Source organism: Cryptomeria japonica, chromosome 7 (assembly GCF_030272615.1).
Source record: "Cryptomeria japonica chromosome 7, Sugi_1.0, whole genome shotgun sequence".
Classification (NCBI taxonomy): domain Eukaryota; kingdom Viridiplantae; phylum Streptophyta; class Pinopsida; order Cupressales; family Cupressaceae; genus Cryptomeria; species Cryptomeria japonica.
Window position 1 is genome coordinate 448,890,199 of NC_081411.1, and position 27,907 is coordinate 448,918,105.

Below are 27,907 nucleotides of genomic sequence, written 5' to 3' on the forward strand. Positions count from 1 at the left end.
TGGAAAGATCTCCATACTAATGTTTCTCCATCTTCCCAAGTGTTTCTAGTACGTCAGTCTTTGTTTGGACGTAGGGGCATTAATTGCCCAAGGTACGATGTTTGCTCGTATCCCGCTCCTCTTCCTCCCTATAGGTCCTCTCTTCATATCTTTGCAGTATTTGTTGCCAACGTTGTTCCCGGTTGTTTTCCTCCCATTGGTCTAGCAATTCAATCAGATTCCTTGCCAACAACCTTGGAAGACTTTCGAGAAGATCAAAGATCGCAGTGTTCACTGTGAGTTCGCCATGTATCATGTCTTCAAGGACCGCTCACTCCTAAGCTTCCCTCTACATGTACTGAGTGACCGAAACCTCCCACAGATCTTCCAAGTCTTTCGTCAATTGATCCTCCCATACTTCCCCTTGTGTTACTTCTTCTTGGGTGTCACTTTCGGTTACAATCAATTATTGTTGGAATGGTTGGCCCATTATGCGTGCCTACTGCCTACCGCCATATTGATCTTCCGAGTTCCTATCGACAACGGCACCAAAATGTTTACTCCCTATGGGTATGTTCTTTAACTACCAAAAGTAAACAAGAAATGTACAATACATTAACATGTTGGTGTTGGAAATAAGCCACACCTGGACCGACGATGGACTGGTCCAAGAGGGGCCAGTAGCTCAATGGTAGAGCACTCCAGCAACATATGGAAGGTCCTAGGTTCGAGTCCTAGCTAGTCCATGTCTCAAAATGGTATCAAAGCCAAGTCCAGGCTAGGAGCCCCAGGCACACAAGAGGTGTGGCTTAAGGGGGGTGTTGGTGTTGGAAATAAGCCACACCCGGACCGACGATGGACTGGTCCAAGAGGGGCCAGTAGCTCAGTGGTAGAGCACTCCAGCAGCGTATGGAAGGTCCTAGGTTCCAATCCTAGCTGGTCCATGTCTCAACAGAACACACTATATAAAACTTACAACATATGGCAAAATGATATATCTTTATTTCCAGCATGTAATGGATACCACAGTGATCTTGTTCCCGATACAATTTAACATATATATACCACCTGGTGGTTGGCTAAGATACCAACCGTCTGCAACTACCCACTAACCCCTACAGGAACATTACAATGCCATTTATTTAAAACTAAACATAACAAAGTATTATTTAATGCGGCATATTTGCCGTCTATAGTAAATCCTTAATTTAATATGTAGTCAGCTCGACATCAAATCAAATGCAGAAACAAGAGTGAAAAAATGATATGCATTTTATATCATAAACTCAACTAGTCCCAATTCACCTTCACATGCTTCTTCTAGCTAGTGCACATTTCTTTTAGTTGGCACAAGCAACAAAACATTTGCAGAGTCACAAAATAAACGCAGTCTTCACTCTAACACCTCTAGATATCTCTTTTGTAACTCAAATCACTTGAGACTTGAAACCAACAAAAGTTTTAACTAGCTCAACTTATATACCAAACTGCAAGCTAAAGTAACTAACTATAAAGGAATGCAGCACCCAAAACAATGATAGTACAACATGATGCAAATACTACCTTCGAGCAATAAACCTCATAATACTAGCATAGACTCTTTCGTGCTTCAACAACCTTAAAAGACATTCAAGAACTACTGAATCTGGTACACTTCTCCACATTTGTAGGAATAATTTATCAAAAGATTTTCACAGAATACCTTTTGCAGAGCTATTGTAGCATTCATTCCCAAAACTCTATCTACGGATCATATGCGACATTAAATGATAACATTTTCAACTCTTGACAGTAGTGACAACATCTGCAACTATGACAAACTCTTGGAAGCTTTCAACATCAATGATGACATCTTAAAGCATTGACATTTTGCCTTGACATCAATGACAACATTTCCAACAATCACAAGTTTAGAAAACCTTAACTAATGTAACTTGATTATTTGTTTTCTTTGTCATCTAGAAGATGACTTTTCCTTGGGGGAGACGATGTATTCAACATACAATGCATTTATTATGTTTTAATAATATGGTTATATCCAACTATATATTAATTGTTTGTCAACTTTCACGTAGTTATAGGAGTCGGTAGATGGTTGTGTTCTACTTGGCAACTTTCGGGTTCTTTAAATAGACTTTGCATGGTCAGAGAGTCTAGTTTGATTCTTGGTTGATCACATTTGGTTTACTTCTATAAGAACTTCATGTGTGAATAAAGATATATTTCACTACTTTATATGTTCATTATTTCAATTATCAATTTTATTGAAAAGAAGAGTAAACAATTAAGAGTGCACTTTGATTCAAGCAAGTTAGAATCAAAAAAGCAAGCACTTCATAATGAGGAAATTCAACAATTGCAAGTTGTTTGAGGTGCATGCGTCAAATGAAGGCCACACTAGGCAAAAGGAATTGAAATCTAAAGTATTGCTCATATAGGTGCACCGTGTGCCCCACAATGTGTGTCAGGCAATGAAAGTTAGAAATTTAAAATGATCCAAGCATAGACAATAGTGCACACTTGACCTCTAACACGTGCCTCATAAAGATGATTAATTGGTTTTAAACCAAAAGATTCAAAGGTTAAGTTTCAGGGCATTTCAAAAGTGTTAATGTGCACCTATATATATAAAATAGTCTAAGCTAGGCATGCACCTTATTGTGATGTTTTGTTTTTCAAAGATGTGCACAAAGAGAATTATTTGCCACGATGAATGCTACAATTCAGCACACAAATGGAGATGGATGCATGTGTATACAAAGGAAATATTTCAAGTCTTAAAATTTGACTTCAATTCAAGGGTGTGTGTCAAGGATCAAAGGTGTGCTAATACAAGGCATGGATGGTTCACGAGTGCATGAGGAAATGTAGAGGCACACCTCAATTAAAGAAGCAAAATGTTCAAGACAAAGACAATAGTGCACACTTGACCTCTGACACATGCCTCATAAAGGTGATCAATTTGTTTTCAAGAATAAGATTCAATTATTAAGTTTTAGGGGCATGCCTAAAGTGTGAATATGCACTTGTATTCATAAAATAGTCCAAGCTCAGCATGCACCTTATAATGATATTTTGTTTTAAAGGATGCACACAACAGAGATAAATTTGTTTGCGAAGATGAAATCTGGCATTCAAGAATGCACTTGGAAATGGCCACATGCCAATACAAAGGAAATATTTCAAGTCTTAAAATTTGACTTCAATTCAAGGGTGTGTGTCAAGGAATCAAAGACATATCTATACAAATGATTCACAAGTGCATGAGGAAATATAGAGGCACACATTAGTGATAAAGGTAAATTCACACTTAAGAAAAAGGGCAATGCATAGGCATGCATGGGAAAATATGGATGAGTCTATCTTAAGAAAACTAGCATGAGTCATGATCACATTCCAGCGTATAGGTGCATGCCTAAGTAGGAAGACACATCTCAAAGAACAAAAATCAAGCATTCAATAACTTCCATTCACAAGTGCAAGCCTCAAACTGAGGGTCCACCTCATAAAATAAAACAAAAGAATTGGTTTGCAAAACCCATTGTTAGGTGCATGGCTAGAGGCAAGCAAGCACATATATAAGGCAATATTCTTTGTCAAAATTTGTCATCAAGTGTCAAATGCACATTTGATCTAGGGAGACACCTCATAAAGGAGGCAAGTTCATTTTGACAATTCAATGCTGAATGTATAGGTGCACACCTAAATGTAGATATGCACATCAACAAAGAGAAATTTTACCTCACAACAAAGTTTGAAAACCCCATTTTAGGTGCACACTTGGCAAAGGGGCACACCTATATAAAGGAAAAGTTAGATATTAAAAAATCAGTGTACAAGTGACTTTGGGAGGTCAACACCTCGCCAAAGGGAAATTTCAAATTTCAAAAATTAGATTATCAGGTGCACACCTAGTGATGAAGTGCGCACCTCTAAATAGGGAATCAAATGTGCACATTCAAGATTCATTTAATTTATTTTCATGCAATAGCTTTGTAAACATTATAAATAAGTGTTATTCTACACTCAAATTTTAATATTGTAATTGTCCAGCCTATAAAAGTAAATCGGGAAAAAATCAAGAAAACATTGATTGCCAATTTTGATTGACTGCGATTTTTCCCAAGTATAATCGGAATTTTTGGGAGTTCAAAATGCAAGATTTCACTTGGGTGCAATTTTCAGTAGGGTCTTAACCATGATTTTTGTGTTTTTTTTTTCTTTTCTACCTCAATTGCGGCATGAATTTTCTTTTTGACTTCACAGCATGCAGTGCAGCAAGCTTTTATTTCAAAGAATCTACACCCTAGGATTCGATGTGACACATTTGTTTGCTGCTATGAGATTTACCAATTTTTTGGTGGGATTTCCTCAAATATCAAATCTGGAACAACTATGGAACCACAAATACAAGCAATTGCATAAGTTTCTGTATATGATAAACGGACAAGAATCTAATTATAAATAAAGAATTACCATAGCAATTCCTGAACCTTCAAACATTGACTTAAGTACAAGTGGACAGTAAACAACAGTAAGCACAACCAAAAACATTGCAACAATCAAGCATACCATTGACATGTATCCTCTAAATTAGATTTTCACATTGTCCAAGAATTCAATTGTAATGCTCATGGCAGTCTCCTCAAACTCGTGTCCACCCACCTACTTCCTTTTATGAACACAAGATATGAACCTGTACCTGAAACTAGGGAAAAATAATGCCATATTGCTGTACCCAAACCTCAAACCCATCCCCATACCAAGACTGGCAACTTAGAATGAAAACATATTTAATCGAGCTGAATGGAATAATGCATTAGGAATATCATTTAGCAACAAAGCAGAGTTAAATGTTGAAATGTATGTTTAGGGAGTCTCATAAGCAGTATACATAAATAATAAATATCAAACAAAGATTGAAAAACAAACATATACAGTTATACCTCAATATCACAACAACACTGCATATAATGGGCATGTTCAGAGCAACTTTTCTAAATTATATACAAAATATAAAAAATTAAGTTTCAAAACTTTTCCATTGAAAAGATGGATCATACCTCACACTTAAATGGAGTGGCACGAGTTGATATGAACATAAACAACAAAAATTTATATATTCAACAATTCACAAGGCTAAACTATTGATTTTATTTGCTTTCTATATCTCTATGCTAAAGAGATACCTTTAAATTTCAAAAACAACAAATTTTTGTCCCTGAATTATGTTTTTTTTTTTTCTGATTTTTTCCTAAGTTTTTTCCCATTTAAATCCCTAAATTTTTTAAGATATCTTATACCTTTGTTTGCTGATTTTTTCCTCAACAGATTTTTCCTGCTAAGGTCAAGCCTACATATTGTTGAAATTGTTGTTTATCAAATCTTTGTGATTGTAAACCCAAAATTCAATGTTTATTTGCTCAGTAGGATTTGCTATGCCTATCTTGCTTCTAAGTGCCTACTGAGATGTTTTGTTGTGTGCAAAGATATATTAGTAGCTTCTACCAAATTTGCAAACTTTGTATTGTAGGTCTTTTCAAAGTTGGAGTTGCACTGAGTCCTTCACTAACTTCACCAAAGCCATCATATTTTTATGTATTAGTCTTTTTAATTTGTATGTGTACTTGTATTGTTCAATCTCTACATTTACTTTAACAACACAAGCATGTAGCTATTGAGATTTCTTGTGATCAAAAAATCAAAAATCTCTTATCCAATGCTAAAATGCTAAATAGACTTGTACTCTAGATTGAGAAACAAAAAAGTAGGTTTTTATCAAGTTTGTTTGTTGCATACTCAAACCACCTACAAAACACTAAGCAAGTGCATATTGTGTAGTTCAAGTTAATTTTTAGTTTAAAGCGAGGCTCCACTTCTAATTTGAAAAACAGTGCTATGACACATATATTCTATTTTGTATCACAATAAAGTGTGAATTAAAATGCTGACAATTGGTGAAGAAATAATTTTGTTAATATGACTAGACTTAGGAAAAGAAAGCAAACAGTCCTTCTTATCGAGTCTATTTGATATGTTTAATGGAGAAAATGTGATACTTAGAATATGCAACTCGTTTTATTATGTTTGTATTTTCACTCCCTTATCTCATGTATAACTTGAAAGATTAACTCAAACAAATGAACTTATGTTACCTGTTGATTTGCATAGGGAAACGAAATGAACTATTATGATGCTTAGCTAGACATGTTAAACATGCTTCATTTATTTAGTATTTTGAGGCAATGCCCTCCACCTTCCATCTAGAACCCTTGCATAGTTGGGGGTAAACCTGGGGTAACAATTCTTTTGGTGCCACCTTCGTTGGTGCCTTGTATGTCCTTGCAATGAATGCCACACATCCTTCCCTCGCATTCATCTTATCTCTTCTTCATCTCACGCAGCTTCTGACAGCTATCTTCTGTTCATTGCCAGTAACAAGTGGTGTCACATGTGGTAATGATGTCTCTTGTGTGCTTTGCATTGTCATTTAGCTTGACCAGCTGATGCCAGAATGAGAAGAGATAAATTGGGGAATGAAGAACCCATCTGTCGCCTGATGGCCTAACCAATCCTGCTGATCCTACTGATGAAGAATTACGAATGGGGAGGATGAACCAAAAGTACATGACCCTGTAATAAGGTGGACCAGACTCCATTAGGAGGGTCTAATTTGGGAAGGTGAAAAGGTCATCAGTACCGGGTTGGGTGAGAATAGAAGTCATTTGGACTGGTCAGCTATCCTGCACATGTGATGTATGTGGTCTAAAAAAAATGCTAGTATTCTGCTGAATTTCGCCTTTGGCAATTTAACGTCACCACAACTATGTCATAAGAAGGCCCCAGCAAAGAGATAGTAACAGACCATCATGTTTATGTAGGCTATTCCCACAGATCAGTTAAAAGGTAACTACACAGCAATTAAAATGCTATCACATATTTCGATGATTGTATATATGAAAAGAAAATGGGAACTGATAATTTCACCATCTAGACCCTATTGGTCATCTTCAGGAGAACATTTCATCTGTCCCAGTCCAATCAATGCAACCTTCCATAGAGGATTGACATTGATAGATGTAGCTAACTAATTATTATAGCTACCATTAAAATTGGAAGATGTAACTAGATAATTATTATAGCTACCTATAAGTTGTAACCATCCTTTGTACTCATAAAAGGGAGTTAAGAGAAAAAAAAGATTTCTCAAAGAAATTGCTTTTATTGTCTAAAACTTTAGAAGTCAGATGAGTAAGATCTTAGGAATCTACAGGTTCTGGTAGATCCTGGAATTGTATGCCCCTATTTTATTCCTAAATTTAAAAGGAGACAGAATCAAACTTTGATTTTCTCAAAACACTCAGTTGATGAATCAGAAATACATCACTTTTAACTCCTGGAATAGTCTATCGCTTATTGAATATTTCTAGCTCATTTAAGTGAACTCAATTCTACAACTATTACTCTTTATTTCGCAGTTTACCCTTTAATTCTGCAAAATATCCGTCCACTGATGGTTTGATCTAGAATACTTGACTTGGCATTTAGCCAGGGTTGCATATACTTGTAAATGACTGCAAAATCAAATTCCATTTTCTACAGCGTATATTTGTAGGTACACGTATATGATGAAATAAGTTTTACTTTTCCTTTGAAAAGCCTAAGTGAGAAAAAGAGTGCAAAGCAGCTTGGAAAACCGGAGAGGTAGAAGAACCTCAAATATTTTCTGGAATTTGGTGAATGAACTAAAGCACTAACACTAATATTGATTTCTTGAATCTTTCCATAGGCATTGCCAGCATTGATTTGGATGAAAAAATATGTCTCAAATATGGTATCACACTTACACTCCATGGAGAAGACTACAATAGAAATCTATCTGAAATCATGTTTGCAAACTATTGGATAAAAAAAGTAGATTTGAGAGACATTAGATTTCCACTGTCCATAATGAAACATTGTGCTTTGCTTCTGGATTCTGCTGTGTATGATTTATTTACATCAACGTTTCGGATCACACCACATGATCCATCATAAGGATGAGAGAGCTGCTGGAGAATGAAAATGGATATAATTGCAGACCAAAACCGGTTAAAAAAGGAGTTGCTGGGATGGAGGTGGGAAGGTTTGACCAAGTATGAAGATGGAAAATTAAAAACAAAGACAAAAAGAACAAGAAAATATACAAATAAATTAAACTACGCAAATAAAGAAAAAGGCAAGAGAGAATGGTAAAGTAAAAAAGAAGAGTATAGAAAGGTAAAATTACAAAAAAGATAAATTAAAGGAAATAAAAGTTATAAAAGAAAAAATAAAAATAAAAATACATAAAAAGCATATATATAACACTATTATAATAAATAATAAGAACAAAAGAGATAAACGGAAGTGAAAAAAGATAGTAAAAGAAAAGAAGAGTATAATATGAAAACAAGGAATAAAGATTTGTTTGAATTGGAGCGCAGTAACTTATTAATTCACATCCTCTTATAGCTGCATCTGTACGTTATTGACTTTACTGAATGTCAACCATAATGCAGAATCTTTATTCCACTTCAGAAATACAAAATATTAACAAGAAAAGTACTTTATTCAAACTTAAAGCAGCACATGCAGCTTCTGAGGATGCCCAAGCAATGTGACTGTGTTGCTCCCTTAGGTAAAGCAACTCATTTCTATGAAGCTTGGAAACCTTGCCCCATAAATTTTCTCTAGACATTTTATACATAACAGTCAATTTTCACCTACAAAAGTTTTGGATTTACTTCCCTATTTGTGATGAATGTTTGTTAGGATACAAAAGGGTCAAATCAAACTTGTGATGTTAAACTACAAGTGGTATTTTTTATCATCAACAAGGATTCCAAAGCTTATTCAAAAGCTTCACTGATTAAGATACAAGTTCAAAATTGAAATACAAGAAAAAAAAATGAGAAAATACCAAAACTTACATTCTCCACGATGGTCTTTAACAGTGAAGGCTTCTGTTTTTGCTTCTCTAATCCTGATCGCCTCACAGGATCCCATTATTATCCTGGCACCAAGCTTAAATTTTCTGCTCCTTATCCAACTGGAATTATCAGTAAAAGTCAATTCCCCAAGGACCCCAACACCTTCTTTTAAATTGATAATCAGCTCTCCAGCAAGAAGTGGGCGTTTCCCCTCCCTCTCTCGTACAACATGGTTATCAAAGTCTTCCTCAGTCCAACCCACCTCTTCATCCCCTTCAAAATCACCTTCAAGAACAACAATTTCTACTTTCATGGAAGATTCAGGCCCTTCAGTGACAATTTGTCCTGTAGTTGCATCTATAAGTACTACTTGAATAAAATTGCACTGCTCCCCTTCTATTCTACTGCCCGTGAAAATAGGAAGGGATAGCCTGTTTCTGAACCGTAATTGCAAGTTCTGGGATGCATATCCACCTATTTGTCGTGTTGAAGATCTAAAAGAATGGCAATAGTTAATATACATATAATTTTTTAAACATTTTTATTGTCAAAGCACAAAATATAAACCATGTTTACAGATTTGAATCTTTAAAGATAGATGATCTCACTGGGATTTAGTAGAGACGTGTTTCTCTAATGCTCGCTCAACCTCCTCATTAACCTGAACAACATCCCATAAAGACTTCACTGAGGGGTCGAAAAACATATAAAAACAAGAAGTGAGCAAGCAACCATGCCTAAAAATTTTATCAGTATCGAACTTAATAAAACAAAATACAAATAACTATAAAATAGTAATGTCATCTTTTAATATGGAAAAATGTGTATACCATACCCACCACATATAATTCTCAACAAACACAATGGAGACATTCAGACTTACTGCTTAAACACTGCTGGACACACTAACATGGTGTACAAAATATCCAGTTGCAAGCCAACTGCAGAGAAAACTATACATGTTTTCTCAGAATAGCCTGAAACTGCAAAGTTTTTGGCCTTCAAAAAAACAGATACTTGGGGACAGAAGCTGCTAGAGAATCAGAGACTGAATATTTTCAATTTTAGATATCGATGATATTTGGATTCCTCCAAATTGTCCACAACCAACTCACTATAGCCTTACAAAACCTTTGAATATGGTACAAACTACAAAGCAATCAAATGCATATTTCGAATTACTGGAAGATAGACTGAGACTAGAAACTCAAACCATATCGTCACTCATAATGATATCACTACTGTGTTAACTATGAGATTACTGAAATTTTGAATCTAAGCGTGCCCGTGTTCTCACCACTGGTTGATCTGGAATTATATGCAGCATTTAATATGCCCTTGCAGCTGACTAGTCCAACTAGTTCCACATCAGTCCTTGAAACACCATTAATTTCATACAAATATTAATAAATACACTAATCTTGTCTCATTTGAACAACAAAAATTTTGAAACAAAAAGCATGCACATAAAAAAAGAGTAGTTCTGCTGATCTCCACACAGCATGCAGTGACATCAGTAAACTATAGGAAAGTTGACAAATGTACATTTTGACTGTTTTTACATCCATTGAATTGATTTATTGGCCAAATTTGCAACTTTGACCAATGGTTTGCAAAAGATCAATTGTGTTAACAGGAAATATCACAGTGCTGACCACTCACCTGCAGTGTTGAGTTTTCAAATTACTGTTAAGTATCGGAAAGAACAAATTAGTCTCCATTATAAGATAAATTAATCCTTTTTTTATAATATAGGAAGCCCAACTCACCAGGATACCAGACCAGGCCAAATTAATGACCTGCTTTGAAATTAAGTGCCATAGTTAAACATGGTAAAGTCAGACCAGGTTAAACTGCATCAGGTCTGATTGGAAACCAATTAACATAGAGTTAGTAAAAAATAACATAAAGAGTTCATGCGCATCCATATTGGAATGCACTAACAAAATTGCAAACATCCTTAATCAAGTGTGTTGGTTCCTGTTGACGTGTATTTTGTACACTATCGAACACAGAATAAAATACCTAAAGGTACCTTATCCTCTCTTGAGTAAAGCCTCCGAATGCTGAAGATGTCGCGAAAAGGATCAATCGGGATGACTTCAAGGTTCTTGTATGTAGGGTCTCTACGTGTGGATAAGCTCTCTGTGGTATGATGTGATTTGCTGGAATCACAAGGGGACTTACACTTGATGCTTGAACTTCTGATTTGCTTTGAATATTGCTGGAACACAGGATTTTCACTAACTTAGATTTGAAAAAAGGAAAAAAGACGAGGGCGAGGAGAGGAACTAATCCTAACACTAAGAATGTAAGAGCAATGAATGATCTTTGATGAAATTCTAACTAAGTCTTGTTTTGACATCATAGGAACATCTCCACAAGGTTAGTGCGATCTTCGAAGGAAAGCTTTATGATGTTCAAATCATCACTGCAGGCATAGACACCATCAGGTTGATGCATATCGATGAAGAAGCGACAATTGAAGTTAAGCTGAAGCTGAATGATTCCAGTTGACTACGCAAGGCAAGTCTGCAATCAACAAACTGCTAGTAGTATGGATATACGAATTTCACCATCAATCAAGCACATTTCTTCCACTCATCTAATCATAAAATCAAACATGAGAAGTATAAAGACCATGCAAATTGTCGAATCGACCCATAAATTTCACCATTTCTTCAATGAAGTTACAAGTCTTTTACAACAACATCTTGGCAACAATCTTTGCCTTCTCTCTCTACTCTACTCTAATTGCTATTCTCTCTCTATCTTCTAACTGCTTCCAACTATTCCTAACTATTCTAACTATTGCTAATTCTCTTTACAAAATGAAATGCCAGGGCTTATATAGTGCCCTCAATACAATTCGATGGCTTAGATCAATTCGAGATCAATGGCCAAGATTTTACAATGAAAACCCTAATTAGGGTTTGTTACAACCATTACATAACATTTAATGCTTGACCAATGATAAAATTGTATTGCTTGGACACATGTCCTCTCTAGAAAATTCGACCAATGAATAGCCGGGGTAGGTACATAGAAGTTTGTGCCACCTTCCATGAGTTAGGTACATTGAATCTGGAAATGCTGAGGTGGACCACACTGACTGGATGAGCGATGACTGGGATGCCACCTTGTCTGACACTTGTAACTTGTTAGATATTCAACTTAATGTTGTTGAGAAGCTAGCTTTAATTAATTCATCTGGAACTATCTGCTTCTTCAACGAACCCTTTGCTCTGACTTCTTGTGTCCTTGATTTGCAGGATGATTGATGTACCTCGCCTTGGAATGTTGTATTGGAAGAGGTCGCCCTTATCTTGATGATGCTGGATCGAAGAAGGTCGTCCTTGTCAATGCTAGACTGGAGGAGGTCGCCCTTGTCTTTGCTTGATCGTCCTTGATGAGACCGTCCTTGATCTGGCTTCATTTTCTTTGAGGAGAGTCTTCCGACTTGTAGACCTTTCGAGCTTGGGAGTCGCCATCTTGATACCTACACAACATTTCAAAATTAGTAACATGTTTTGCAACGTGGAAATATAGACTAGAAAGAGGATTTAAGTTTTAAATTAGGAAACCTCATGATAAATCTTTGAATTATCATTTCCTAAATTTAACTAAGCCACTTGAAATTGAAAATTCAAAATTCAAAATTGAGACTAGGAGAATCTCGCCATACCTCCACTTGAGAACTAAATCTAAGAAAAGATGCAAAATTAAGCAAGTTTGCTAGGCAAAATGTGGATCGAAGTCTCCCTTTAGCAAAATGCGCCCCCTTTAGCTTGGAAAAGAACTCCATCTTCCACTAGCTTCTTCAAGATCTGGAAATTCGCCTTCAAATACCTTCAAAACATCTGGAATTTATCCTCCAATCTAGCAAGAAATACGCCTCTCCAATAGCCTTCAAGATGAATTTCACCCTTCTTAGTCCCCACTCCTGGTAGAAATTCGCTCCTCAAATTGCTCTTCCAAATCGCACTTGAAATGATGAGTGAATGATTTGAATAATGAAAAACATGCCTCAAATATATAGAGCGCTCACCATTTTATTTCCATGGGCCGACTTGGAAAAATAGGCCAAAAGATAAATAAAAATTAATAAAAGAAGAGGCCGACTTGATAAAAACATTAAATAATACCCCAAGCGCTCCAATTTTATTTTATATTTTTTTTAAAATAATAATAATTAATTTTAAATGCCTTTATAATTAAAAAATTCGATTTTTTAGGCTCAAAATTAATTATTAAATACCATGCGCTTTTATTAAATGCCAAAAATATTTCAAGGTTTTATCGAATCTGGCATTTAATGTAATTTGAAGGATATTTGGCACCCAATCATGAAAAATAATGGCTATTAACAAGATCGCTCTGGTCCCTTGGTGAGGGACAGGAGTGATCTCATTCTAGACCTCACACTTCTTGTTTTTTACGTCCAAGACCTCATTTTTGACGTCCAAGATGCCATTTTTACTTAGAATTTCGAGTTCAATTTATTCGATCTTTGAAATGAGTGCACTTTAAAGCATTTTCGCCCTGGTCCCTTGGTGAGGGACAGGAGCTCTTTTGCAAATCCAAGCTTATCCGTCCTTTGTTAGCCTTCCAAATTATATTCAATGGATAAATCATGTTTTCCTTGGTCTCTTCAAATCATAAAATTGTCTTGATCCTGCAAGAACAGTGCAAATTTGAAATTCAAGCTCCGGTCCTTCAATGAGGGACGGGAGCACTTTTGCAATTACAAGCCAATTCGTCCTTTGCTAGCTTTGAAAATTATCTTCAACGGATCGATTGTGTCTTCCTCCATCCACCTCAAACGCGAAACTTGCTTTTCTCTTGCCCGAATCTTGTCTTGAGGGAAAATCGCTCTGGTCCCTTGGAGAGGGACAGGAGCGCCCTAGCCAGTCACCTTGGTCCCTTGGAGAGGGACAGGGGCGAACTTGTTACTTAGGCCGATTTTCTTCATTGTGGCGTACTTAAGTTATATTCAGCGAGCAAAACATACTTCCCTTGACCTCCTCAAATCGCGAAACCACTTAAATCTTGCAAGGATAATGCGAAATTGGAATTCAAGCTCCAGTCCTTCAGTGAGGGACAGGAGCGATTTTTGCTCTCAGGGCCAAATCTTTTTACTTTTCACTTCAAATTTCCTTCGCTAAGGAAAATATCATCTCTTTACACGCCATGAATAAAAGTTCGAGTCCAAACAAGGTCTAAAAATGTGTATATGAATAAAATCGCTCTGGTCCCTTGGTGAGGGACAAGAGCGAATTTACCTATCTAGACAAATACTCCATCATTTCATCGTCCTTAATCAAGTCTGGATGCTCTATCACGTTCATTTTGTCCTCCATCATGCCTTTGATGTCTCAATTTGTCCAAACGAGGTCAGGAATGACTCCACTAAGCTTTTTCGCTCTGGACCCTTGGTGAGGGACATGAGCGATTCGCCTTGGACCCTTGGAGAGGGACAGGAGCGCTTTTCGCTCTGGATCCTCAGTGAAGGTCAGGAGCGAAATTTGACTTTTCGAACTCTCTATTAGGACAATTTTAATGGAATATAACATTTAAGTATAAGTGACATTTCCTTCTTCTTTCTATCTTTAGTATAAGTGACATTTGGTCAGCCTTGGGATCCTACAATTATTCACTGTGATAATCAGAGCTGTATCAAAATGTCTATCAATTCGGTGTTTCATGACAGGTCAAAACATGTGGAAACCCATTATCATTTCATTCGGGGTATGGTGCAAAGAGGTGCTATTCAACTGAATTATGTCAACACTGATGAGCAGGTTGCAGATATTCTTACAAAGCCTCTATCCAAAGTGAAGTTTGTGTACTTCAGGGACAGACTTGGTATTGTGGAAAATGAAACCCTAATTGAGAGGGAGTCTCAATCTCAGTGATACATTGTGTTGTATCAAACCACCCTTTGCGGGCAATGTAAGGTGGTATTGTAATCTTCTCAGGGAGAAGTGTAATTATTAATCATCCTCTGCGGGCAATGTAAGATGGTATTGTAATTTTCTCAGGGAGAAGTGTAATTGTTAACCATCCTCTGCGAGAAATGTAAGATGGTATTGTAATCTTCTCAGGGAGAAGTGTAATTGTTGACCATCCTCTGCGGGCAATGTAAGATGGCAGAAAAGATCCTCTCCACCGTCTGCGGGCAATGTAAGGTGGATCCAGTCTATGCTTGTGTGCGAGCTGGAAGATTATATTATGTAGTTCCATTGTATGCATGTGTGCTAGATGGAAGACTACAATATTCTGATTATGTAATCCATTCTTTGCTTGTGTGCAAGATGGAAGATTATAGTTATGTTTCTCCTCCCTAATTAAGAGGGAGTGTTGATGTTAATTAGGGAATGGCGGATTCCAATTGCCTTGGGCAACATTGGAATCCGCCCAAAAGGGCTGGCCCCTTTCCTCAAACGTGTAGGGCAAAACCCCATACCACACGACAACCATAAAACCTTAAACTTAAACACTCAACGTATTGACAAATAGGGCCGACCCTATTCATAAGGCAATTAAGGGAAAATATAATTAAAGGTAATTATAAGGAAGGCCGACCTATCTAAAAGGTTTCGCTCCTCATATAAGTAAATGTAAAACCTCATTGTCATTCATCCAATTTCGGTCAGCTCTCTCATTCATGCAAAATTACATGCTTGCCTGTTGACGTGTATTTTGTACACAATCACACACAGAATAAAATACCTAAGGGTACCTTATCCTCTCTTGAATAAAGCCTCTAATTGCTGAAGATGTCGCAAAAAATGATCAATAAGGATGACTCCAAGGTTCTTTGATGTAGGGTCTCTACGTGTGGATAAGCTCTTTGTGGTATGATGTGATTTGCTGGAATCATAAGGGGACTTACACTTCATGCCTGAACTTCTGATTTGCTTTGAATATTGCTGGAACACAGGCTCTTACTAGCTTTAATTTGAAAAAAAAGGAAAAAGATGAGGGCGAGGAAAGGATCTAATCCTAACACTAAGAATGTAGGAGCAATGAATGATCTTTGATGGAATTCTAACTAAGTCTTGTTTTGACATCGCAGGACCATCTCCACAAGGTTAGTGCGATCTTCGAAGGAAAGCTTTATGATGTTCAAATCATCACTGCAGGCATAGACACCATCAGGTTGATGCATATCAATGAAGAAGCGACAATTGAAGTTAAGCTTAAGCTGAATGATTCCAGTTGACTACACAAGGCAAGTCTGCAATCAACAAACTGCTAGTAGTGTGGATATACGAATTCCACCATCAATCAAGCACATTTCTTCCACTCATCTAATAACATGAAATTAAATACGAGAAGCATAGAGACCATGCAAATTGTTGAATCGACCCATAAATTTCACCATTTCTTCAATGAAGTTACAAGTCTTTTACAACAACATCTTGGTAACAATCTTTGCCTTCTCTCTCTACTCTACTCTAATTGCTATTCTATCAACTAGCTAATCACCTTCTAACTACTCTCTATCTGTCTTCTAACTGCTTCCAACTATATTCTAACTCCTTCTAACTATCTTCTAATTGCCCTTACAAAATGAAATGCCAGGGCTTATATAGTGCCCTCAATACAATTCGATGGCTTAGATCAATTCGAGATCAATGGCCAAGATTCAACAATGAAAACCCTAATTAGGGTTTGTTACAACCATTACATAACATTTAATGCTTGACCAATGATAAAATTGTATTGCTTGGACACATGTCCTCTCTAGAAAATTCCACCAATGGATAGCTGGGGTAGGTATATCGGAGTTTGTGCCACCTTCCATGAGTTAGGTACATTGAATCTGGAAATGTTGAGGTGGACCACACTGACTGGAGAAGTGATGACTAGGATGCCACCTCGTCTGACACTTGTAACTTGGTAAATATTCAACTTGATGTTGTTGAGAAGCTAGCTTTAATTAATTCATCTGGAACTATCTGCTTCTTCAACGAACCCTTGTTCTAACTTCTTGTGTCCTTGATGTGCAGGATGATTGATGTACCTCGCCTTGGAATACTGGATTGGAGAAGTCGCCCTTGATGACGTTAGTCCAAAGAAGGCCGTCCTTGTCGATGCTAGGCTGGAGGAGGTCGCCCTTGTCGATGCTAGGCTGGATCGAAGAAGGTCGTCCTTGTCCTTGCTTGATCGTCCTTGATCTGGCTTGATTTTCCTTGAGGAGAGTCTTCCGACTTGTAGATCTTTCGAGCTTGGGAGTCGCCATCTTGATACCTACACAACATTTCAAAATTAGTAATATATCTTGAAATCTAAAAATTAAACTTTAAAAGGAAGATTCAAGATTTTAATTTAGGAAACCTCATGATAAATCTTGAGTTATCATTTCCTAATTAACCATGTAATACTTAGATTTTTCCAAAAAATGTCTAAAAAAATCAAACCTTGAATAAGGGTGTCAAGATGATTTCGCCATACCTCCTCTTGAGTTTTAAACTCTAAGAAATGATGTAAAAATAGATGAATTTTGCTAGGCAAAGTGTAGATCAAAGCTCTCCCTTGGATAAAATGCACCTCCTTTAGCTTGGAAAAGAACTCCACCTTCCTCTTCAAAAATCTGGAAATTCGCCTTCAAATGTCTTCAAAAATTTGGAAATTATCCTCCAAACTAGCAAGAAATACACCTCTCCAATAGCCTTCAAGATGAATTCCGCCCTCCTTAGTCTCCACACTTGGTAGAAATTCGCTCCACTCCTCTGGATTTCGCACTTCTTCTTTGCCCTCCAAATCGCACTTGAAAGGATGATTGAATGATTTGAATTGTGAAACAACACCTCCAATATATAGAGTGCTCACCTTCCACTTACCCATGAGGCCGACTTGGTGGAAAAAATAAACAAAGATTAATAAAAGGAGAAGGCCGACTTAATTAAGCAATAAAAAATGATACCTCAAGCGCTCTTCTTTTTAAATTTTAATTTAATAATAATTAATTTCGAAATGCCTCAATTAATTTAAAAAAACGATTTTCCAAGGCTCAAAATTAATTATTAAATGCTATGCGCTTTTCATTAAATGCCAATTTAATTAAAAAAATTTAAAATATTTCGAAGTTTTGGGCGAACTTGGCATCTAGTGCGATTTGCTAAAATAAGGCAAAAAAATAATGAATTTTGATAACTTCGCTCTGGTCCCTTGGAGAGGGACAGGAGCGTTTTGCCTTGGTCCCTTGGAGAGGGACAGGAGCGATTTTGCAAATCCAAGCTTATCTGTCCTTTGTTAGCCTTCCAAATTATATTCAATGGATAAATCATGTTTTCCTTGGTCTCTTCAAATCATAAAATTGTCTTGATCCTGCAAGAACAGTGCAAATTTGAAATTCAAGCTCCGGTCCTTCAATGAGGGACAGGAGCGAATTTTGTCTTCTAGGCCAAAATGCTTCACTTTTCGCCATGAAATGTCTTGGCTAAGGAAGATATCATCTTGTTACACGCCATGAATAAGAGTTCAAGTCTAAGAAAGGTCTAAAAATGTGTATATAAAGAAAATCGCTCTGGTCCCTTGGTGAGGGACAGGAGCGCTTTTACCTTGGTAGACAAAAACTCCATCATTTCATTGTCAAGTCTGGATGCTCTATCATGCTCATTTCGTCCTTCACCATGCCTTTGATGTTTCAATCTGACCAAACAAGGCCAGGAATGACTCAAATAAGCCCCTTTCGCCCTGGACCTTTGGTGAGGGACAGGAGCGCTTTGCCTTGGTCCCTTGGAGAGGGACAGGAGCGAAATTCGCTCTGGATCCTCAGTGAAGGACAGGAGCGAAATTTGACTTTTTGAACTCTCTATCAGGATAATATTTATGGACTATAACATTAAAGTATAAGTGACATTTCCTTCTATCTTTCTTCTTTCTTATACTTTAAGTTATATTCCATATATACTTTCAGGATGTTTGAGAGTGGTTTCAGACCTCCAGGAGTTATATTGCAAAATCTAGTTTTTTGAGGTTTTTCAGTTTCCAGACTTAGTCAAATTCAGGATCAGGACATTCCAGACTTAGCCAAATTTCAGGATCAGGACGTTCAGACTTAGCCAAATTTTCAGGACATTCCAGACTTAGCCAAATTTCAGGATCAAGACATCACTCAAGCCGGACTTGCTTATCCATGTGATCACCTGGGCGACACTCAAAATGCAAAGGCTAACTAACAAAACCCTAAAAGACCAAAAAACAAACCCTAAAAAACAAAAAAAAAGCAAGGGTCCCCATTTGCAATGGGGCGATGTGTGAAAACGTCACAACAGTTCCCAAAACCACAGATTGGAATACTTAAGGATTTGCCAAGCCCTTAACTGATCCAACTAGCCTTGGCCAACGAACAGGGATGGTCAAAGACCAAATCCCTCTGCACTTAACGCTCCACTAAACCTAGGTAGGTATACCTTTCCCTCTCAAGCACAAAAAAGAGTTATTTAAAGAGGATTTAAACTATATGATTAGCAAATGCAAAACTGGCAAATGATTGTTCTGCAATTATGCTTTATTGTGTGCTTTAAGTTAATGCCTTTTAAAAGAAAATGAAAATGATTATGATTGTATATTAAGAATAAGAATGCTTTCAAGACTTGAAAGAAATATGCAAAGATCGGTTCATATAGGATTTGGCAAGAATGCCTTCTTCATTAAGGACCTTAAATGCATAGCAAACCAGGACCTTAAAAGATGAATAACAGACCAGTGCCTCTATCCAGATATATTTATAACACTTTTGTGGACAAGAGATGTTATCAACTTCAGAGACAATATTAATTATCAACTATGAAGGTTTCAGTATGTGTTACACAAACAATGAAAACCCAATCTCATATTTAATGCAACAGCATGTGATGGCACATCATGGCAAATCAAATGACAGATTTATCAAGAGGACAAAGATAACTCTTCAACACAAAAGTATGCACAATATTTGGAAAGAAACAGCAAACCTTGTATATCAATCTTTAGGAAATGATTGCATACATAAGCTACACCTGAAGATACTCCATTACAGTTTGTTTGCACAAAAAGATGATTCTTGTTCCTACAGACTTCCTTGATACATATAACTTACAGCCCTTACAGGCAGAAGTGATTGCTTCTTTTTTGTAATTCTTCTAAAAATCCTAGATCCTAGATGTCATCTACACACAAAACGACTCACTACAAATATGTGAATCAATAGGCATAGATGAAAGGACACACCCTTTCATTTTGCCAAACTAAAATCTACCTAAAACCTAACACCTAACTACTTACTGCTAAGATAACATAAGACAATTATAAAAGCATGAGAAATAAAAACTTCAATTCTTTGGATCCAGCTTCTTACCGCATTTCCTGATGTGTTTAAGGTAGCCTTCATCCTTGTATGTAACTGCATTAAAAATTGTATCCCTAAGCGCCATCTCTATCTTGATTAGGTTCTCTAACTGGTCCACTATCTCATTCATATCCAGGGCATCTGCTTGGGCGACACTGAGGGTTGTACCAAGTAAAGCCTTACATTCTGAGAGCCATGCACTTTTGTCCTTGATAACCCCTACATCATTAACCAAACTGGGAATCTCACTCTGCAAAACCTCCTGGAACTCCTCCTTCAACTCTTTTGTATACTTTTCATGAATTTCAATTAACTTTGTTATCCTTCTGACAATCTTTTCTTTCAATGTCTCATCCTGTAATAACATATTGAGTCTGTCGTAAATCCTTCGGTTAGAGACTATATTATCCATGTTTTTCTGATATACACCCCAAAATTCGTCCAAAACCTTTTCTAGATTTTCATATCTCCTTGTCATGAATACACAGGCACCATCCGTCCTGATAGTTTTCATTTGCTTCTTCATCTTATTTTATTCCAAGGCTAGTTTCTCAAACTTCCTTTTCCATTGGGCACTAGAGTCGGTGATTTGTGGTACTGGATGTCCTCCTCTTTTTAAAGCTTCTTCATACAATGCTTTGTATTTATGCTTTTCAGTAAGTTCCCATTTCAACTGAGCCTTATTAAACTTGGAAATGTCAATCCCTATATCTGCAATGACCATAGGATCCACCTCTCCGACTTTCAACCTCATCATATGACCGAAAGCCTTATCTACATCTATTATCTTAGGTCTCTTACTGGGAGGGTATAGGACCCATAGCAACATTTCTTCCTCATTTGGATCATACCTTGATCCAATAAAAATATCTTTTACTCCTTGGATATCCAATTTCATATCCCTATTATCCGAGTGCAGCAAAGTATCAAAAACAAACGAGGAACTCAAGTCCCATCCTGGAAGCACAATTATACCAGCCTCCACTAGTAATTGCCTCCCCTTCTGTGGGGTCATATTCTCAACTTTTGCATTGATGTCTTCCTTCAACCTCCTCTTCATTTCTGCTTCATTTTCAGGGGTAATATTTGGCACTTCTTCCCTTAAATTCTTACCTTTGAAGTGATACAGAAATGATTTGAACTCTTTAGATTTTATGAATTGATCATCTGATACAAAAGTGGTGTGCTCAATCATTCTATCATCTACCTCTGCATTCAAGATTGTGATTAATTTGTCTTGTGCATCAGGCTCTTCTTCTCTATTGGGTACCTGTAATCTTGATACAACTTCATTCTCCCCTGAGTCACTTTCTGCACGTTCCTCTTCTTCACCTTAAAAGTCCTCAAGCCTTTGTTTTTTCTCCTGTAACCTTCTCTCCAAATCTTCCATCACATCAGCCAATTCTTCCACTTCCTTATTTCTGCACAGATCTTCCATATCATCAATAAAATGGATATAACCTTTCAGGGCCTGCCCTTTCTTGCACATGTTTATATATCCCTCACGATCATAATTCTTCCTGGGTGTGTGTAACAACAGATTGTATTCATCTGCTAACTTTTTGTCAATGGCTTCATAAGCCCTGGTTGATACAATCCTAAAATCTCCAAAGTCCAGAGTCCCTCGCAAAAAGGTCTGCTTACGTGCATCCCCAAAGTGACGAGCATTGGAAACACTAAGCTATCTAACAATTTCTAAAAATGCAATACGATCAGGTGCCGGTTTAGGCAATACATATGGTGAACCCTCAAAACCGAACACACTAACAAAAGTGAAATTGGCACAAGAAAACCAATCACCCCAATTATGATTCACTTTGGTATTATGGTGCTCGAATGGCCAAAGAAACTTCTTAATGGTTTCCGAAAAGGATACTTCAATTGTTTCATTGTACATTCTGAACAAGGGTTTGACAAAAAATTCTTCAAACTTCACATAATGGGAACTCACATACCTAGAATCCCATAAAGAAATCCATAGCTACACAGGTTGCTCCTGTCCATCCTTTCCAAACTGGTTTACTCTCAAACCCTCTGGCCACAGTCCTTTGAATTGACCATAAAACAATATTATACACATTAACAAAGAATAATGCTTGAAATGCTTATCAGGACTGTCCTTCAGGTTCAGAAAGCCCTAATGCAATCTGTCTGCCAGATATGCAGCGAAATCAAACGCTCTTGGCTCATACCTCTGGATATCAGCTGCCAAAACCAGTGGTCCCATTCTTGCTACGTCTGGAGCCTCGACTCCTCCAACTTGTCCACGAGCCATGTAGGTATATTGGAAATATTTTTTGAAAATGTATATCATAAGGCGAACCGTCTTCCTCCATCAATCTTCCTTTCTCGGCCTTATGAAACACCAAATTCCACCCTTGATATGTGGTGTCCATCTTTCTGTATTCTTCCTCCAAATCATCGAAAGACAGAGGCACCTCCGTCTTAGAATTCAAACCAAAATCTTCTTGAATTGTCGCTGCTTCGAAACGAATGAAAACAGTCTCGTCAGGTAACAGGATGCATCTTTTAGTGGCATCATAATTTCTGACCAGGAGCTTGAGCAAGTCTATGTTTAGTCCAATTAGAAACACATGAGCAAGAAAAGTTAACTAAGAAGAGGCAATTGGAAGAGTTAAGTGTTATTGGCTCCCATACACCCGCATCCGCATCCACATCCGCAGGCTGTGTTGGAGAGGGTTCTTCCATGCCTCCCTTTCGCCCTAGTGCTTCTGCTAGTGCTAGTGCTTCTACTTCTACTTCTACTCCTCCTAGTGGCACTATTACCTTTGGCCCTAGAGTTCAGAAATCCAGGTTGGATAGTTATTTTGTGCCGCGTAGTACTCATGGGGCACAACCCTCGCTTGAGAGCATGGGTTGGAACAAGGAGGTTCATGATGCTGCAAGAAAACAAATTTGCAAGTTTTAGTACTTTTGCAGCATTCCATTTATTGCAGCCAGGTAATTCTTTTTTATTTGATTGCTTTAAGTTTAAAAGTAAATTTATAGTTTGAAGTTGAACTCTACTTTGTCTAATCATAATCTATTTGTGGCAGGTCTCCTTATTGGCAAGGCATGGTAGATGCCATAACCATTTGTGGTGCGGGGTTTAAAGCCCCTACTGATGCTGAGTTAAGTGGCCCCCTCTTGTTAGAAATGGTTGAGGATATGAAAGTTGAGCTAGAGGACCACCGACAGTCTTGGAGCCAAAAGGGTTGCACCATCATGACAGATGGTTGGACGAATAGGAGGAATAGAACACTCCTAAATTTTCTTGCTTCCTACAAAGGTGATTGATCACGATTCATTCTAATTTGTACTTCCCTAAATGCATTGAATAAATTAAATTTTGATTTGTTGAAACTCTATTTTCAGGATCCACCATGTTCTTGAAGTCTATTGATGCTTCCTCACATGTGAAAAATGCCGCATACTTATGTGAGGCTATTGAGGAAGTCATACAAGAGGTGGGGCAAGAAAATGTGGTGCAAGTGGTGACAGATAATGCAGCAAGTTATGTTGCTGCAGGTAAACTTTGAACTTTTCAAGTCTTGATGGAGAGGCATCTATGATTATTTAAAATTTTCTTAACACATCAAAATTTCTAATTAACTTAAAATTGTTGCAGGTAAACTTTTGATGGAGAGGCACCCGAAAATTTTTTGGTCTCCATGTGCAGCCCATTGCCTTGACCTCATGTTGGAGGATATTGGTAAGCTTGAATGGGTGAAATCAATAGTTGAAAGGGCCAAAAATATCAGCAAGTTTATCTACAATCATGCATTGGTCCTTAGCATTATGAGGCAATACGGGGCAAAAGGAGTTGACTCGTCCTGGTATCACGAGGTTTGCCTCAAACTTCCTCACACTAAAATCCTTGATGAAATCAAAGGCGGCTTTGAGGCGTATGTTTGTTGGTGAGGAGTGGACTTCCTCATCCTATGCTACGACCACTACAGGGATAGATGTGGTAAATTGCATTTTTGATGAGCCAGGTTTTTGGACCCCCTGTGGAGAAACCGTGCAGGTAAATATATTACAATTTAACATTTAGTATCTACTATCTAGTATCTACTATTTAGTAATTTAATTTTAATTTATTAACAATTTAACTTTGCAATTTTTCTTTTTTTTTAATTTAATTTTTGACTTAATTGTTTTTGTTTAACATTATGTGTAGGTCACTGAGCCCCTGGTAGTTCTCCTACGAGTTGTTGATGGGGAGAAGCCCTCTATGGACTATATATATGAGGGTATGGATAGGGCCAAGGAGGCCATTAGGACCATATATGCAGGAGATGAGGATAAGTATGGCCCCATTTGGGAGATTATTGATAGGAGATGGCAAAACCAGGTTCACAGGCCCATCCATGCAGCAGCGTATTACCTCAATCCAGCATTTTGATTTCGTGATGACTTCAAGGCGGATGAGGAGGTTCTTAGTGGCCTGTATACAGTGGTTCAGAAGTTGTGTACTGATGGCACAGCCTCAAGTACAACGCTCTAGCGGGATAAATATAATAATCGAGAAGGGGCAATCTTCGCAAGCAGCATGTGCATAGAGGCTCGGACACAATTGCAGCCAGGTAGAAATATATGTAAACTTAAGATTCTTAAGTTTATGGCTTATGCATTTTAATTTTTTATTTTATAATCTAGCCTTAAAGTTGGAAATGAGTTTGATTTTTTTTTCTTTTCGTTATTTCAGATAGATGGTGGCAAATGTTTGGGCCCTCAACCCCAAACCTTCAAAAAATTGCCATTCGTATTTTGAGTCAGCCATGCAGCACTTCTGGATGTGAGCGCAATTGGTCCATGTTCGAGCACATCCACTCGAAGAGGCGTAATAGATTATCTGTGGAGAGGTTGAATGACCTTGTTTTTGTTCATTACAACCTCCGTCTTAGGACCAGACAGATTTTGGACACTGACTCCTCCCCGATCACTTTAGCGGAGATCGATCGAGAGTCTGAGTGGATCAATGAGTCTACCGATCCTGTCTTCAATGAGGAGGACCATGAGTGGGTTGACCAGGTAGACAGAGAAGCTGAGGTTGTGGCTATGGCAGAGGAGGAGGATAGAGCACGATTCGGCACAGGCACCTCACAGGCGGAGACTATGGCTACTCAGTCATCCAGGACCTACCTTAGACGCATTTGTAGGAGGCAGACAGACTACTCTGAGGCTGAGGATGAGCTAGAGCCTGAGCCATAGACTTGTTTTTGTTTACAGTTATATATATGTTTGGGAACATTTGATGTCATGGATTTTATATACATTTGACAACATTTATAACTCTATGTATCTATGTTTTCTATTTCCTTCAGCTACAATTTACATTTCTACGCATGTGATGGATGTATGTTTATGTATGTGATCAAATTAGCTTCTATTTGATGATGATATAGTGTCTTTAAGCTTTATTCAATAATGGGTGCATGAAACAAGTTTTAAATCGTTAAAAATCTCTAAATTTCAAGGGTTTTTAATTTTGCCGAGTCATTGCCGAGTCGTTGCCGAGTCATAGCTGAGTCATGAGTCAAGTCCGCCTTGCCGAGTCCAAGCCGAGTCCGAGTCTGGAAACTTTGATGTTTACAAATACATTAGGGACCGTGAGTTTGCCTAGACCAGTGCTCCATGGGTTAGATATAGGCATCGGGTCGTTTCTCCTTATGTAATGAAACAAGAACAGTTTGTGTCCTCGCACTCTGGTCCATACATCGCCTATTTCCTTATACCTATCCTCAAGCTGATTACTAATTGGCAAATTTGTCTTCGACCTTCTAGACTTAGCTCCCGGAGAACTCATCTGATCGATCATGTCCTGATTTAGCTTCCTCTGCTTTGCAGCCTCTCCTGCCTTTGATTGTTTCGACGTGTCACTAGATATTTTTGTGAACTTTTTTCCTTTCGCACTTGAACCCTCCATTTTGCAAATCCTCTGTTCTGCACTCTGTAACTTCAATTAGCACTTCAGAGATAACAAACTACTTATAGATTACTTTGCGAAAGAAAAATGTACACGAGACCCCATATATAAATTTATCTCCATCATAGTTAACATCTGAAACAAAATCCTGGTTAGATTTGCTTCATGCGATTTCATGGCTATCCGTTGGATCCATTCAATAATGGTTGTCATGTCTGTTTTCACACCAGATTTCTTAACGGCTAATCGGTGTAACTCTGCCCGAGAGCTTAATTATTTGGCGCCACCCATAATGTACACTTCTTTAATTTCACTTTTGTCCTTTTGATCGGCGTAAGTCACCCCGACAAATCCGCCTTTCTTTCTTCTGTGGCATCCTGCCCATCGGAAATCGGCATAACTCAAGAAACGCTCATCCGATAGTAGAAGCTACCCCAATGAGTTCTCTTTTACGGTTCGCACTTCTTTCCTCTCGGATGCTTCATCAGGTGTCGGAATTTGATGTTTTACCGATTCCCCGATGACACCGGCTTTTATTTTGCGAGACCCTTCTACCACTCCGCTCTATCGACATAGCTTTTCCCGACGAGGTCTCCTTGTCTGCATCCTATTTTAACTTCTTCATTGGGCATCAAGACAGCATGTAAACATCTCTCGCCGATGGATATAAGCTACCCCGATAAGATTTTGAACTCTACGCTCAACACTTCTTTATCGGCATAACTCCAGCCGATATGGTCGCCCGCCTAGCTTTCCTTTATCAAGTATCGGTGTAGCTATTTTGGTTCTTTCCCGAAAGTTAACATTTTCTCCGATGAAACCATCTTACTTCCAGTCTGCACCTTTTTCCTCTTGGCTCCCCTATTCATCCTATCGGACATCGGGGTAACCCAATACTCCCGTCTCCCGATACTCCGATAATTAAAATGTTCCAATCGCACTCTTCCTTATCGGTGAGGGTTACACTGATAGCTCCATCGGCTATCGGTATAACAACTTGCTCGCACTTTCGATATTGAAACTTTTTGCCGATGGATACATCCTCTTACTTACTCCTCGGTATAAGCTACCCTGATAATAACGTCTCACTTCTTTTGTGCTTGGCTATGCAGTCCTGTCGAGATAACCTATGCCGATAATTTAAATTTTACAAATTTGAAAATTACCATAAATGTTAATGGCTCCAATTCTTCATATAGGGTGTATGTAAGCCAGAGGCACTTCTAATTTCATCATACTGACTCCTCTTTTGATATCTGCCCGAATGCTGATATGATGGACTCTTTATGCAGTCTTTACTTAGTGCATGCCCTTAGTGTGTCCAAGTGATACCTTGACAATCCTGAAACAGCTGATCCTTAGAGAACTTTACTCGTGCTAATAAGGTTCCTGCACATGCAAACCAGCAGTAAATGCTCATATGATAGGAAAAAAGGCCTCCATATAGCACAAAATGTTTTGTAAAAATATGTGCTAACAAAGTAAGTGTACTTGAAATGTCTTAGGCTTTCAATATCAAAACACAAAAACTCTCTAGAATTAGGACCAGACCAAGCCAGTTGGTCATATGGCAATGTAATGTCCCTTTTTGGGATTTACCTGAATTTAGTCCTGAAAAATTAATTCCAAATTAGGATGAGAATCGTATTATCTTTAACAGTATAACTTATAACAAAATTACGAATTGTAATGCGCTTTATGGGATAT

At 37.7% G+C, this 27,907-nt stretch overlaps 1 protein-coding gene across 3 annotated transcripts in view; it reads right to left on the reverse strand.

The window, feature by feature from the left end:
• The window catches only part of LOC131030390 (calmodulin-binding protein 60 D), a 115,540-nt gene that overhangs the window by 69,420 nt on the left and 18,213 nt on the right, over positions 1-27,907 (reverse strand). For 2 of the 3 annotated variants that reach the window (XM_057961190.1, XM_057961191.2), the window contains exons 3-4: positions 9,539-9,591; positions 8,931-9,424 (exon numbers count right to left, since the gene is read on the reverse strand). In XM_057961190.1, the coding sequence (XP_057817173.1) occupies positions 8,931-9,424; positions 9,539-9,591 (547 nt within the window). Of the gene's footprint in view, positions 1-8,930; positions 9,425-9,538; positions 9,592-20,280; positions 21,034-27,907 lie in introns of those variants that run through there. The other variant, XM_057961192.2, reaches the window with a different exon arrangement.